General features: G+C 41.5%; 1 protein-coding gene across 1 annotated transcript; it reads right to left on the minus strand.

The window, feature by feature from the left end:
• Window positions 1–575: 575 nt before the first annotated feature.
• Window positions 576–1,520, minus strand: LOC115475031 (olfactory receptor 5V1-like). The gene has a single exon (XM_030210770.1). It carries the CDS (start codon window positions 1,518–1,520, stop codon window positions 576–578), a length of 945 nt encoding a protein of 314 aa, XP_030066630.1.
• Between the last annotated feature and the right edge of the window lie 12,610 nt (window positions 1,521–14,130).

The following is a 14,130-nucleotide window of genomic DNA, read 5'->3' on the forward strand; positions in this document are numbered from 1 at the left end:
TCCCCGATTCCCTCCGGTGGCCATCTGGTCAATTCGGGCACATTTTCGAGGCTTGGTCATGAACAAAAAGGGACCAAGTAAGTTGGCCAAATGCTCGTCAGGGACGCCCTTCTTTTTTCCATTATCCGCCGAGATCGGTCATCTGTTAACCAAGGCCCCGTCCAACCTTCGGTACACTGCCAAAACACCCCCTTGAACTTTGGCCGTCTCGGCAATGGAAAGCAGTTGAGGCCAGCCAAAATCAGCTTTTGATTATGCCGATTTGGCCAGCCCTGAGAGAAGGCTGCCCCTCTCCTGATTTGTGTCGGAAGATGGGCGCCCTTCTCTTTCGAAAATGAGCTGGATAGGCACCTATGTTACCTTTGTAAAATATACTTCCAACAGCTGGGTTTTTTGACATCTCATTTAGGTACATTATTTTTATTGTACATTGCTTTGAATTGCTGTGTAACTAAAAGTGATTTCATTAAACCATTAACTATAAACCATAAACCATGCTAAGAACTTAACTCCCACACTCTTTACTCCTTGTTGAGATATTGTCATCATACACGGTGTGCAGCATTTTATTAATTCTAGAATGAAAACCAGTTTTGAACTTTTCTGGTTGCTTTCCATACACTTCCTTTCAGTTCCTTATTTCTCAGGCTGTAAATGAAGGGATTGAGCAGTGGAATTGCAGTTATATACACTAAAGTAAGCAATTTGTTAAGATCCATGGAGAAAGCAGACTTGGGTCTCATGTACACACCAATAGAGGTCCCATAAAATAATAGAACGACTGTGAGGTGAGAGGAACAGGTAGAAAAGGCCTTTTGTCTCCCCTTAGCAGAGTGGATTTTTAGAATAGCAGAAATAATGTACACATATGATATAATTGTTAATATTAATGGGGTAAAACCTATAAATGGACCTTCAATATAATTTATAATTTCAATGATAGAGGTCTCAGAACATGACAGAGTCATCAATGCTGTGATGTCACAGAAGAAATGGTTAATTTCATTAGAGCTACAGAAAGATGATTGTGACATGAAAGTAACATGAGGAACTGGATCTAGAAATCCAAACATCCAGGAAACACTGGCTAGTGTTATGCAGACATTCCTGTTCATAGTGATAGTGTAATGCAAGGGATTGCAGATGGCAACAAAGCGGTCATAGGCCATGGCAGTGAGAAGGTAGATCTCTGTACCTGTGCCGAATAGAAATAGATACATTTGAGTCATACACATCATGAAAGAGATGGTCTTATTCTGTGCTATGAGCACTGCTAACAGTTTAGGCACTGTGACAGTCACATAACAGATTTCTAGGAAGGACAAGTTGCTGAGGAAGAAGAACATGGGGCTATGCAGATGGGAATCGAAGCAAACTGTGAATATAATAAGAAGGTTCCCTGTCAAAGACATCAGATAAATAATCAAAAACAGAAGAAAAAGGAGGAGCTGTATCTCAGGAAACTCAGAGAATCCTAGAATGATGAATTCTGTCACTTTGGAGTGATTTGTCTTTTCCATTTCTCTGATTCAGATTAGCTGTTTGAACAAGAATAGGGAAAACAAAACAAAAAATAAAATGAAACATATGTGTCTAATGTGCATCATAATATTTCCTTATAATAAGTAATAACAGTTACTAGAGACTGACTAAAATTTGATTTTGGAATTGAATTCGGCCTGAAACACAGCAAAATTCATTCTCAGCATCTTTTTGTTCACAATGAAAAATATTGCTGCCTCTGTTCTATTTTGGCCAGACCTGCTGTTTATTTTGAGTTGAAGCTGGCCCCTCCCCACCTCCCACCAGGAGTAATATCCCTTCATTCCACCCCACCCCAACCTTGAGTAGCTCCCTGTCCTCCACTTATCCACCTATAGATTCCGCCCTTCCCCCAGGCCTTCCTAATAATCCCTGGTTTTCTAGAGGTGTAGCTGGGCGGAAACAATCCTCTTTCACTCCTGCTCATGTTGGATACCGCAATTTCTACCAACAATCTCTTGAGAGGTTGCTGCAGCCAATTTTGGATTGTAAGGTAGAGGTCATGGCTTCCATTGTGAGAACAGAGCAGGCCTACCTTACAATCACAAAATGGTTGCATCAATCTCTCACAAGACTGCTGCTAGAAGTTGCTATATTGATTGCAGAGCTGGCATGAGCAGTAGCAAAAAGGGATTGCTCCTGCCCCTACTACACCTCTAGAACACCAGAGGTAGGTAGGCCTGGGAGTGAGGGGAACTGATGGGTAGGGGGTAGAGAATGACAGAAGGACAATTTTTGTCCCTATCCCCAACTCATCCCTGTGGGTTCTGTCTCCATGCCCACCTCATTCCAACAGGCTCTGTCTCCATTCCCACTCCATCCCTAAAGGCTCTGTCCTCATCTTCATAAACCTCAAACACTTATGACTTTATATTTAAATCATTTTATTAAAGTATAAAAAGGAACAATATGCTGTGCAACTGTGGTTAATAAATCACAAATAGAAAACAATAATGAGTAACTATGATAACACCAGCACCCTCTACCCTTCCAACCACAACAATAGCTGATGTCTACTACCCCAAGAAATCCTAATCCACCCAGATTTTAAGCCCACTAAAGTCCCACCTGAAATAGGACTCCAACACGCCTCCTTGTAATTTTCATGAATTATGGAGTAAAACATCTCAATTCTGAGTTTCAAAAATCACAACTTAGACATTTTTTTCAAGGAAAACATCCATCTGCTGCTTTCTGCTGCTTTTGAGAATGCTTTGCAGCCCTATGCTCCCGGGCAGCTAGAATAATGCTGCTGGCAAGGTGGCATGCAAGCAGCGTTATTCTTTTACCATGGGATTCAGCAACCTGCAGTACTGAAATACCACAGGTTGCTGAATCCCACAGTGAATCAAGGGGTCCTATTTACTAAGGTGCGCTGGCATTTTTAGTGCTTGCTAAACATTAGTGTGCGCTAACCATGTAAGCACCCATAGAATTCCTACAGGTGCCTACATGGTTAGCGCACACTAATGTTTAGCACGCACTAAAAACGATAACGCACCTCTAACATGGCTTAGTAAACAGGGCCCAATGTGTGGTAAAAGATAACTCACCTTGATAACTCCTTCCCTACCACCACCACCACCACCTTAGTTATGGTTTATAGTTTATTAGAGGTTTCTATACTGACTATCTGCAGAACAAGTCTAGGTTGTTCCCAAAATTATAAAATGTGTTAAAAGAGGGGAAAAGAAAATTACAATTTAAAATAGGAAATACACATTCAGAGAAGCACAAATCATAAAAGGTAAAACTAAACTGAAGACCCTCTCACAGAGTCTAGAAAACCCATGGCCTACAGTCAGTCAAAAGCAGTGCTAAAAAATGAGGTTTCAAATTTGTCTTGATGACATTAAATGACAGTTCAGCACACAGACAAAAGGGAAGGTTGTTCTACAAAAAAGGGGCTAGAAAGAAAAAGGCACTATTCCTGGTCCACTTCCATTTTACCGGAGAGAGACCAGAAAGCACCAGGCGATGATCATTAATTGAACGTAAAATCTGGGCAGAGGACTTGAAAACAGATTTCAAGATCATGGATATATATGAGGTGAGAAAGTAAAGTGAGAATCAAGAATGTCAGTAAGGTAATGAAAAGATGACACAGTAGAAATAGAAGAGCCAAAGAGAGAAGGCACCAGATCTAAAGGGAAGGCATGACCAGAAATCCAGCATGCAACTGTCGTTCCTGGATTCAACACAAGAAAATTTTGGGAAAGACAATACACAACTTCCTTGAGGCAGGATTGTAAGGGTTGAAGGTCAATAGAGGAGTCATCAGTGTAGTGTATTAGCACATTGTTATCTGCATAATAGTAGGTGCTGATGTTAAAAGACCGTATTAGAGTGGCGAGTGGACTGATGAAGATGTTAAAAAGAACAGGAGCCTTTTGGAACATCACAGGTCAGAGGAAAAGATGTAAATGAGTGTGATGAGATTAAAACAATAAAGGAGTGATTGTCCAGAAAATAAGAATCACTGCAAGCCTGTCGAATAATAGGGAATGGTGTACCAGATCGAAAGCAGGTGATATGTCAAATAAGATTACTAAAGCAGCGTAACCTAAATGCCTGTGAAGCTCACTGAGAAAAGATGCGAGGATGGTCTCCATACTATGAGTGCACCTGAACCCAGGTTGCCAAGGTGAAGGGAATTGCTAGGTTCAACATGAGAGGGAAATTGATGGTAGACTATTTTTTCAGTGAGCTTGGAAAGAATTGGTAGGTTAGTGATTGAGCGATAGTTAACTAGTGAACTGGTATCAAGAGAATGTTTCTTCTGAACAGGGTGCACAATGGCAGATTTCCAATGAGAAGAAATGGTGCTAGAGGATAGGTTCTGGTTAACAATTTGAAGCTCGAATGAAAGTAGACATAAGTGATGGAGCTTTAACCATTTAGGGGGAACTAGATCAAGTAAATAGGTGGCCATATTCATAGATGTATTTATTTTTGAGGGAGAGGCCAAGGGGGGGAGTGGGGTTGAAAGAAGTCCACAAGAAGGAGGGACAGGAAGGGAGAGACTATTTGAAGGGCACAGAAGGGACTCCCACAAGGTGGCAATCTTGGAGACAAAATACTGTGCAAATTGATAAGGAGAGAGTATATAATCTACAGTGTTGGCTTCAGAATAGGTGGCATTGGTCAGCTGCATGCAGACTGCAAACAAGGTGAGCCAGTTGATGTAGTGTACCTAGATTTTCAGAAACCTTTTAATAAAGTTCCTCATGAGAGACTCCTGAGAAAATTAGAGTCATGGGATAAGTGGCAAGGATCTGGTATGGATCAGGAGTTGGTTATTGGACAGAACACAGAGGGTAGGGTTAAATGGTCATTTCTCTCAGTTAAGGGGCGTGATCAGTGGAGTGCCAAAAGGATCAGTACTGGGACCGGTGCTATTTAACATATTTATAAATGATATGGAAATTGGAATAATGAGCAACTTGATTAAATTTACAGATGACACAAAACTATTCAAGGTTTTGAAAACATGTGCGGACTATGAAATATTGCAGGAAGACCTTGGGAAATTGGAATACTGGGCATCCAAATGGCAGATGAAATTGAATGTGAACAAATGTGAGGTGATGCACATTGGAAAGAATAATTTGAATCATAGTTACCAGATGTTAGGGTCCACCTTGGGGGTCAGCACTGAAGAAAATGATCTAGGTGTCGTAGATAATAATCATCTTCTGCTCAGTGTGTGGCGGTGGTGAAAAAAAGCAAACAGGTTGCTAGGAGTTATTAGGAAAAGGATGGTGAATAAGACCAAAAATACTATAATGCCTCTGTATCACTCCATGGTGTGTTCTTTTCTGGTCACCGTATCTCAAAAAGATATATTGAAATTAGAAAAAGTTCAAAAAAGAATGATCAATATGATAAAGGGAATGGATCTCCTCTCGTATGAGAAAAGGTTAAAGATATTAGGGCTCTTCAGCTTGGAAAAGAGATGGATGAGGAGAGAGATGATTGAGGTCTACAAAATCCTGAGTGATTTAAAATGAGTAGAAGTAAATTGATGTTTTACTCGTTCCAAAAATACAAAGACTGGAGAACACTCAAGGAAGTTATATGGAAGTACTTTTAAAAGAAATAGGAGAAAATATTTTTTCAAGGCAAACACATAAGCGCTGGAAATCTTTGCTAGAGGATGTTATAACAGCGGTTAATGTATCTGGGTTTAAAAAAGGTTTGGTCACGTTCCTGGAGGAAAGGTTCATAGTTTGCTATTGAGACAGACATGGGGAAGCAAATGCTTGCCCTGGGATTGGTAGCATAGAATGTTGCCACACTTTGGGTTTCTGCCAGGTACTTGTGACCTGGCTTTACCACGTTGGAAACAGGATACTGGGCTAGATGGACCATTGGTCTGACCCTTTATGTCTACTCTTATGTTCTTATGAGTTGGAGGAACATAAAATGATATTAAAATACTAGGTTTTCTTAGCTTTCTTGATCTGGTTGTATTAAAATCCTTGCTGCACCCTGAAGAGTTGAAGGGCTTCAATGGTGTGAGATTAGATTTTCTCCAAAGTCTTTCTATCCTCTGGAGTTAACATTTTCACAGACGAAGTCTGTAATAATACTAGAGTTGTTGACACTGTGAAGAGAAATGAGAACAATGAAGATGAGCAAGAGTATCCATAAGAGTATGAAGCTGAGAGTCCCAGAATTGAACATGTTCTTTTAATAAAAAGAAAGAAAAATCCTGAGGAAAAGAGGAGGAGAATGGGGAAAGACCATCGAGGTCCAATAACCAGTTGGGGAAGAACGTTGGGAAGAGACAGGGAGGGAAAGAATAAATGAAGCAAAAAGGTGATCAGACCAGGATAAAGAGATGCCCAAACAGTTAGATAGCTGGTAGGTCATATGTTTGGGCAAGATAATCAAGGCTAGGTTGTGACCTGCTGAATTAGTTGGGAAGGTCACAAGCTAATGCATCTCTAAATCAGATAAGAAAGGGGGAGGGACCAAGATAGCTGCTGATGGATGGTAACATTGTTGAGGAGCTCCTGCTGCACTCCCCTATTCCAATTGGGAAATGCAAGGGCCAGGTGAAGCATAGTCATCCCCCAGACCTGAAGGGGACTGACCTTGTACAAATGAGCATTGCTCATTTTTCAGTGGCTTTCAGCTGAGGCACTCCTGGGCTTGAATCAGGGCTTAATAAGGGGCTAATATTGGGTATGACTTCCTTTAGAGATCCCAACAACTTGATAAGCCCTGACCAGCATTCACTTCCTCTAATGCCAGAAGAGGCCTCTGGACATATGCTGCAGTTTCCTGTAGCAGCATGAGAGCGGTCTTGCGGTTCTACTTTAGGTGGCACAGTTGTGGAACATCACTCAGCTGAACTGAAGCTTGGAACCACTCCCAGTATGCCAGGAACCTGGATACAGTAGGTTTTTGCTGGGTTTTGGAAGGTTCACACTTTCCTCCACAAGTGTAACAGTTAGGGGATTATTGGCCTGGGTCCATTTCTCCACAGTGTACTGCACAGACCACTAGGGTACTCTGGGGACCTACTTGCTGCTCTAATAGGGCTGGCTATAACATCTGAGGCTGTCATAGAGACTGGTATGCATTGTTTCTTTCACATCTTTCGGGGGTGGGGGGGTGGGAGGGGAGTCAATGGCTACTGGGGAAGTAAGGCAGTCATTCCTTTATTCCTCCAGTGGTCATCTGGTCACTTAGGGCACTTTTTTGTGGCTTAGTTGTTATTAAAGCAGGTCTAGATCAAAACGTCTTAGTTTTATTCCTGGATATTTTTATATTGTTTCATTATGGCTGAAAACCCATAATGAAACAATCCTGCCCTTAACACACTCTTGACACACATCCCTTGAAATTTGAACACATTAGAGATGAACCGCATAGAAAATAGCCTGGAAAATGGTTTTCAAAAATACTTATTTGGACATTTTGGTGAGAAAAACATCCAAATGCTGCTTTATGTCATTTTTAAACATTTTTCTTTTCAGAAAATGAGACCCTATCCCTCAAATTCTATATAGTGCAACTTGCGTTGTGCATGCAAATCTGAGTATATTATGAATTTGTGTACACATCTCAATTGGTTAACGAGCCAATCAGTGATGATAATTGGATGTTAACAAGTAATTATCGGCACTATTTAGAATTTATGCGCACTACTCTCTATGCATATTCTACCACATAGATCTCAGCAGGGGCCTGGCCCAGGGCCGTGCCAATGCGGTAAGCCAGGTAAGCAATGCAGGGGGGGGCGCTGCTGCCCTGCGGTCCCTGCCTTCCACTCACTTGCAAAATCTTTTAGCTGAAGTTGCGATCGCCCCTGCCCTCCTTTTCATGGCAAACCGGAAGTGAAAGCAACAGCAGTATTCACTGAGGCAGGCAGGCTCTTCAAGTTATTTTAAAGAATGCAACCAAATTGCTATATATGCTGTGGTTTGGGGCTAATTCCTCACTCAGGGTGAGCTTCAGAGCTTGAACCGCATTCAAATTAAAGACAACCTGAAATTTTAAAAGTGCTAAAAATAAGTTTTTAAAGTATTTGTATTAAATCTAATTGCAGAATTCAGGTGCTGGGAGTCTGTACTTGGTTGTCATATGCTCAGATTTGTTTAAATCGTATGCAAATTAGTCCGTTTTTGGGAGGTTCTCATTTGCATATTTATGAATAAAAAATGATGGAAGTGTTTACAGCCTTAATGTTAGGGCATGGCTCTGATCAAAAGTGTGAAGTTTGGTCCAAAAACGAAGGGTTTATCTACTGTTTTTTACTAAAAATTCCCATTACAGTGTCTGTATGTTAATCTGCATTCAAATAGAGCTCTCTGATTGGATGATCAGCTTTTGTTAGAAATCTGCCCGAAGGGAACAGAGTGAGACAGCAACTGACTGTCGGTTTGGCCAAGAGAGACATGCAGCTGTGAGTTCCTGTGTGTGTTGACTGAAATTATAAAAGACTGCCAGATTATGTGGTAAATGAGAAAATATGAATGAAAAGAAGTTGGTGGAGATTGAAGTTTGAGATTTCTCTAGTGAAAAAGGATCTGAATATTTCAGGATTACTTGAAGTTTATGAAGAATAGAAAAGGGTGAATTTCAGTTTAAGAGTGTTTAAATCCTATAAACTATATAAAGGCTAGGTAGATTTAAGTGACTGTAAGCAAGGAAACCTTAATATTTAATCTGAAATAAATATTTGATCTGAGATAGTTGATCAGAGACAAATGTTTGATCTGAATTATATCCTTTGGTGCAAAGGAGATTAGAAAAAGAATCTTTGGAAACAGAGGATTTTGCTCACATTTTGAATTAGCATTCCTATTTTGAGTTGGAAATCTTTGAAGTGTTATGAAAATACATTTTGCTTTAATGAAATTGCTAAACTTTAGAGTCAGAGACTTATCAATGAGGGATACATACAGTGCTATTTTTTTCCTGAGGTCCAGTTTACTTGCCTGCTCCCTTCTGTTCCTGCTCTGCTAGACGGAGGGGGTGGGGGCGCCAACTGATAGTCTGCAGGGGGGCACCAGAGACCCTAGGCACGGCCCTGGCCTGGCCATGAGAAGGGCATGGGTGGGTCATGTGCTTTCCTAGAATTTGAATGCAGTGTTATAGAATATGCCTGTTCTGTGCATAATTTAGGTGTCAGCATTTACACCAGGTTTTCATTGGTGTAAAGGACCATACCTAAATATAGTCATAAAAAATGGGTGTTGGGTGTATTCTATAAACTATGACTAGATTTAAGTATGGTCTATAAACCACGCCTAAATTTAGGTGTGGTTTATAGAATATGCCTAGCGCTTTTTTCAGTGTTGATTTTTTTAGGCATGATATATAAAATCTAGCCCTAAGTGTCTTAATTTGAGCTTTTTGAACTTTCCTAAAAGTGATTTGGTGCCTCTTCTGGATATGCTGAGACATTACTATAGAGAGGTCTTGAAAGTCCCTCCAGAGACTTTTCCTCCTATTACTAAATCATTCTGTATACCATCTAAATATTTGAAGAAAGATAAACAGGATTTAAGTTTGGAAGTTGTTTCTGTGGATAGCCTGAATGTTACTGCTATTTTAGTGGACTCTGAAGTGGAGGCTTTTCTCATAGCAAATTTTTGGTGACTTTTGCCTTGAAAGTAAAGTCCATAAATCATAAGCCCTGCTTATCTCTGGAGATAGGTAGCATAAAATCTTGCTACTTTTTGGGATTCTGCCTAGTACGTTATTTATTTATTTGTTTGTTTGTTTGTTTGTTGCATTTGTATCCCACATTTCCCACCTATTTGCAGACTCAATGTGGCTTAAAATAATATATCATCATAACAGCGCCAATCAAGAGTAGATAAACAATTGGTTACATAAAGAGCAAGTGAAACATAATGGTTAAAATCAATACAATGAGGGTCCCAAAAAACAACAAGGCAAATGATCTGCAAAATCCAATATGGAAAAGAAAGCCAGCAGATCAATGTCACAACAAAAAGATTTTATTGAAGATACACAGATGTGTCCATCTGTGTATGCTAGAGACCACAGGATTCCCGTTTGAGCCGGTTTTTTCTTGACTTTTATGCACCATATTTGCCCCTTTACGAAGGTTTCAAATTAGCCCCAGACGCAGCCCTAGGTGGGCGAAACACGGCCTGTGTCGGGCGATTTGTTCATACACGGTATCTTCAATAAAATCTTTTTGTTGTGACATTGATCTGCTGGCTTTCTTTTCTATAATCAATACAATAAATCAAAAGGCAGACGGATTATTAAGTAATTGGTGATGTATTGGGAAATTCCCATTATTGATTATTATGGGAAGTCTTGTTATAAAGGAAATGGATATAATCAATTCAATAAATCAGAAGGCAGTCAGATTATCAGGTAATTAGTGATGTGTTTGATTTCCAATTATTGATTTTTATGGTAAGTCTTGTTATAAAGGAAAGTCTTTAAAGATTTTCGAAAGTTGATGAGGTCATGAATATTTTTCAGATCTAGTGGTAATGCATTCCACAGTTGTGTGCCAATGTAAGAAAAACAGGACGCGTGTACTTGTTTATACTTTAGACCTTTGCAGCTGGGGTAGTGAAGTCCCAAGAATGTGCGTGCTGATCATTAGAGAGCTGCATGGGAGCAGGGTTTATGGGAATCCTATGGCTACCACAGGAATCCTGCAGGGATCCCCTCCAGGACCACAGGACTCCCACAGGAATCTTCTCAGGGTCCGCGGGAATCCCATGGGGATGGATGCAGGTCCCGCATGGCTCCCATGGTAGTGTATCACCAAGCCAGCTACATCCCTATCCTCAGCACTGCCTCACACTCCTCTTCTTTGGCGATCGGGCTCTGCAGAGATTTAAGCCGCATGGTGCAGGAAGTTGGGAAAGTCTCATAGGACTTCAGACCACGAGACTTCCTCAACTTCCTGCACCATGCAGCTCATATCTCTCCAGAGTCCTTTCGCCATGCAGAGGAAAAGGAGGAATTTGAAACAGAGTTGTGAGCAATGGTTGGAGTGGGTCCACGAGAAAGATTGAGGGGAGGATGGAGGGGGGCCGCAGAGATACTGGGTGAAGGCTGGGAAGGGGGTGTGAGAGAAATTTGGCAAAGATTGGGGAGGGGGGCATGAGAAAGGCTGAGGGGCATGATAGAAGCTGGGGTGTGGGAGGAACTGTGGGCATGAGAGAGGCTTGGGAGGGGGGTATAAGAGAAAGTGGGTAAAGGCTTGGGAGGGGGTATGAGAAAGGTTGGGGGCATGAGAGACTCAGACTACAAAGGTAGGAAAATATTTTACTTTATTTATCAATTAGACCATGTCAAGTTTGGGAAATGTGCATCTCTGACATCTTTCATTTCCAGATCAATGGCATAGGTTGGGTTATTTTAGTACAGGTGACAGGCGAGGATGGAGGAAATTACTTGTGGGGACGGGTTAGATTCTAGCGGGGATGGGTGGGGACAGGTTAGATTCCTGCAGCGAAGGGTTAGATTCTGGCAGGGTCAGGTGAAATTTCTATCCCTGAGGAGCTGTCTACTGCATATGTGATATAGATTGGCCTCTGTTAAAAACGGGATACTGGGGTAGATGAACCTTTGGCCTGAACCAGTATGGCAACTCTTATGTTCTTATGAGGAAGATTAAACATCAGATAACTGCTTGTTTGGATCTGGAGACTGCATCACTGATTGTTCGGGCAATTGCACTTATATTACTGGTTTTACTTTTAATTTTTTTATTTGATCTAAAGCACCAGTAATATAAGGAGGAAATAGGAAAAAAGTTATTTTGCTTGGCTCCTGTTTTCACATATTTGCTAATTACATTGGTAAACAATGTTACTCACACGTGAAGGAAAAATGAAAAGAAAAAAAAACAACAAACAATTCAGGTCCCTAACTGATGCCACTTTTTTTGAATGCTTTGGTTTGTAAAATTGTTGTTTCTGTGGTGTATGTGGTGAAATGCATAGGTTTTTTATTTTACCATGGCTTTACAAAAGGCTCCACGTTCAGGGGTCCTTTTACCAAACTCTGGTAAATCGTGGCCTTAGCATGCCCTTATGCAAGTTGTCTCATGCTAAGACCGTTTTACCACAACCAGAAAATGGCTGAACTTCTATTTATTAATTGCCATGCGCTATTGATGCCATTAGCGCCTGGCCATTAAAAAATAATACCATGAGAGCATTTACAGGCATCTATATTGTAGGTAGTAAGAAATCCTCTGAGAATCCTGTGCAGCTACTAGGGGTGTGCAGGGGGAAAATGTTCATGTCATTTATGGGATTTTTAGTTTGGTTCATTCTTTAATTATTGTTAACTTTTTGTTTTGGAGCAGTGCTTCCAATATTGAATACTATTTTGCAAAGTGCCCTAACATTGGCATTTGTATCGGCCTCATGTGTTAACTCAAACAAACTCATTTTCAAAATAATTACCACATATAATACCATTGTAAGTGGCTCAAAGTTTTGGCCGCAGCTTTATTCTTAATACTTTTATTTAATTCTCAATACAGCATATAACACTCAAATACTTTTCCCAAGCCCAGTGAGCTATTCAGTATCGAAACTAGCTCACCCATATTTCTATAATATTTGCCAAACACTAGCATGACTCATGGTGATATCGAGCCACACCTCAAATCATGGTGGTGCCAGGGGAGTATCTGTGTGGGGCAACAGAGGCCTGGACCCCGCAGATTTCGCCCTGGACCTCCCTACCGCCGTCAACCCTCCCCCGCCATCACCTACCCCTGCCGAGGTCCGCTTCCTCCTGCCTGCCGGTGCAGGACGTCAACGTGCTGCGACATCAGTCCGAAACTGGAAGGGAAGGGATGCAGCTTTTAACAGCACAGCACAAGGAAGAAAACTTAAACAAGACCTCGGCTGGGCTGGCGGGGGTTGGGTCCCCCACCAACTGAAGTAAAAGGCACCGGCAGGCAGGAGGAAGCGGACCTCAGCGGGGGTAGGTGACGGTGATGGCGACGGCGGGGGGGCGGCAGCGGCAGTAGCCAGGGGGGGCTATAATGTGCCCCCTCACTCTAGCCCCTGCCCCCCTACCGCTGAACCTCAGATACGCCCCTGGGTGGTGCCACCCATGAGCAACCCAATTCTCTACTATGTCATCCCAGAAAGTACCAAAAGCCTAACAGTATCTGGGGTCTATTTGCAGTTGTGACTGCCCCCACCCCCACAACACTAAGCTCCCCACCCCAGTCCCAAACCTCACACAAAAACTACATAAAATAGAAACAACAAACAAAAAGGACTGGATATACCAGGAAGGGAGGGAGGGAAATTTTGAAACTCACCTCCCACATTACCCACACACCACCTCAGTTCCCTCCTGATATCCAAATATACTTGTGCCTGCCTAAATGCCCAGCAATATTCTTATCTGCAGCCCCACCCCATTTCTACCTAACAGCCAATCTCTGTCAGCCATTATCTACTACCACTGTTCTCTACCCTACCCTAACCAATCAATTCTCTCTCCCTTCTCATCTTACTGCGTCTTCTCATCCTGTAGCCTTTCTCCACACACACACTTCCCTCCCTTTCTTCTACCTTAACCATTCACCCCTCTCCCAAAGCCTTCTGGCAGAGGCCACTTTCAACTAATGTTATCCCCCTCCTAACAGTAAAGTGGGAAGGGTTCCTTTATTTCACAAAAATGCACACTATTTTACAATATTGTACATTATTTTGCAATAACGAATACTATTTTGAAATAGTGCACACCCAAATGTTTTCCAGTTTAAAAATGATATAAAACAACATAGGGAATGGTGTTTCAAACAAATTCACATCCCCAATAATTATATTGTAACATAGATCCTTATTCTAAGCTGCAGCAACAAGTGGCCTTAGCTCACCCTTGTGCAGGCTTTTTCCGCAGCTGTAAAAATGGCTTTTTGGCATTTCTTGTATTAATTGACATGCAGTAATGTTCTCCTATAGAGCCCAACTTATAGGCAGTGTGAAATTACAAGGAGGAAAAAGCCTCAAGAAGTTCCTGGCTAGAATAATTATTGGGAGCACGGCTGCTTCATCATTGGCACAAAAAAACCTCCTTGTAGAATTAAACAGCTCTTACAAA

This window comes from Microcaecilia unicolor, chromosome 7 (assembly GCF_901765095.1).
Source record: "Microcaecilia unicolor chromosome 7, aMicUni1.1, whole genome shotgun sequence".
Taxonomy (NCBI): Eukaryota; Metazoa; Chordata; class Amphibia; order Gymnophiona; family Siphonopidae; genus Microcaecilia; species Microcaecilia unicolor.

Bases quoted from the DNA above. Each gene is read 5' to 3' on its own strand.
- LOC115475031 (XM_030210770.1), bottom strand. From the start codon at position 1,520: ATGGAAAAGACAAATCACTCCAAAGTGACAGAATTCATCATTCTAGGA.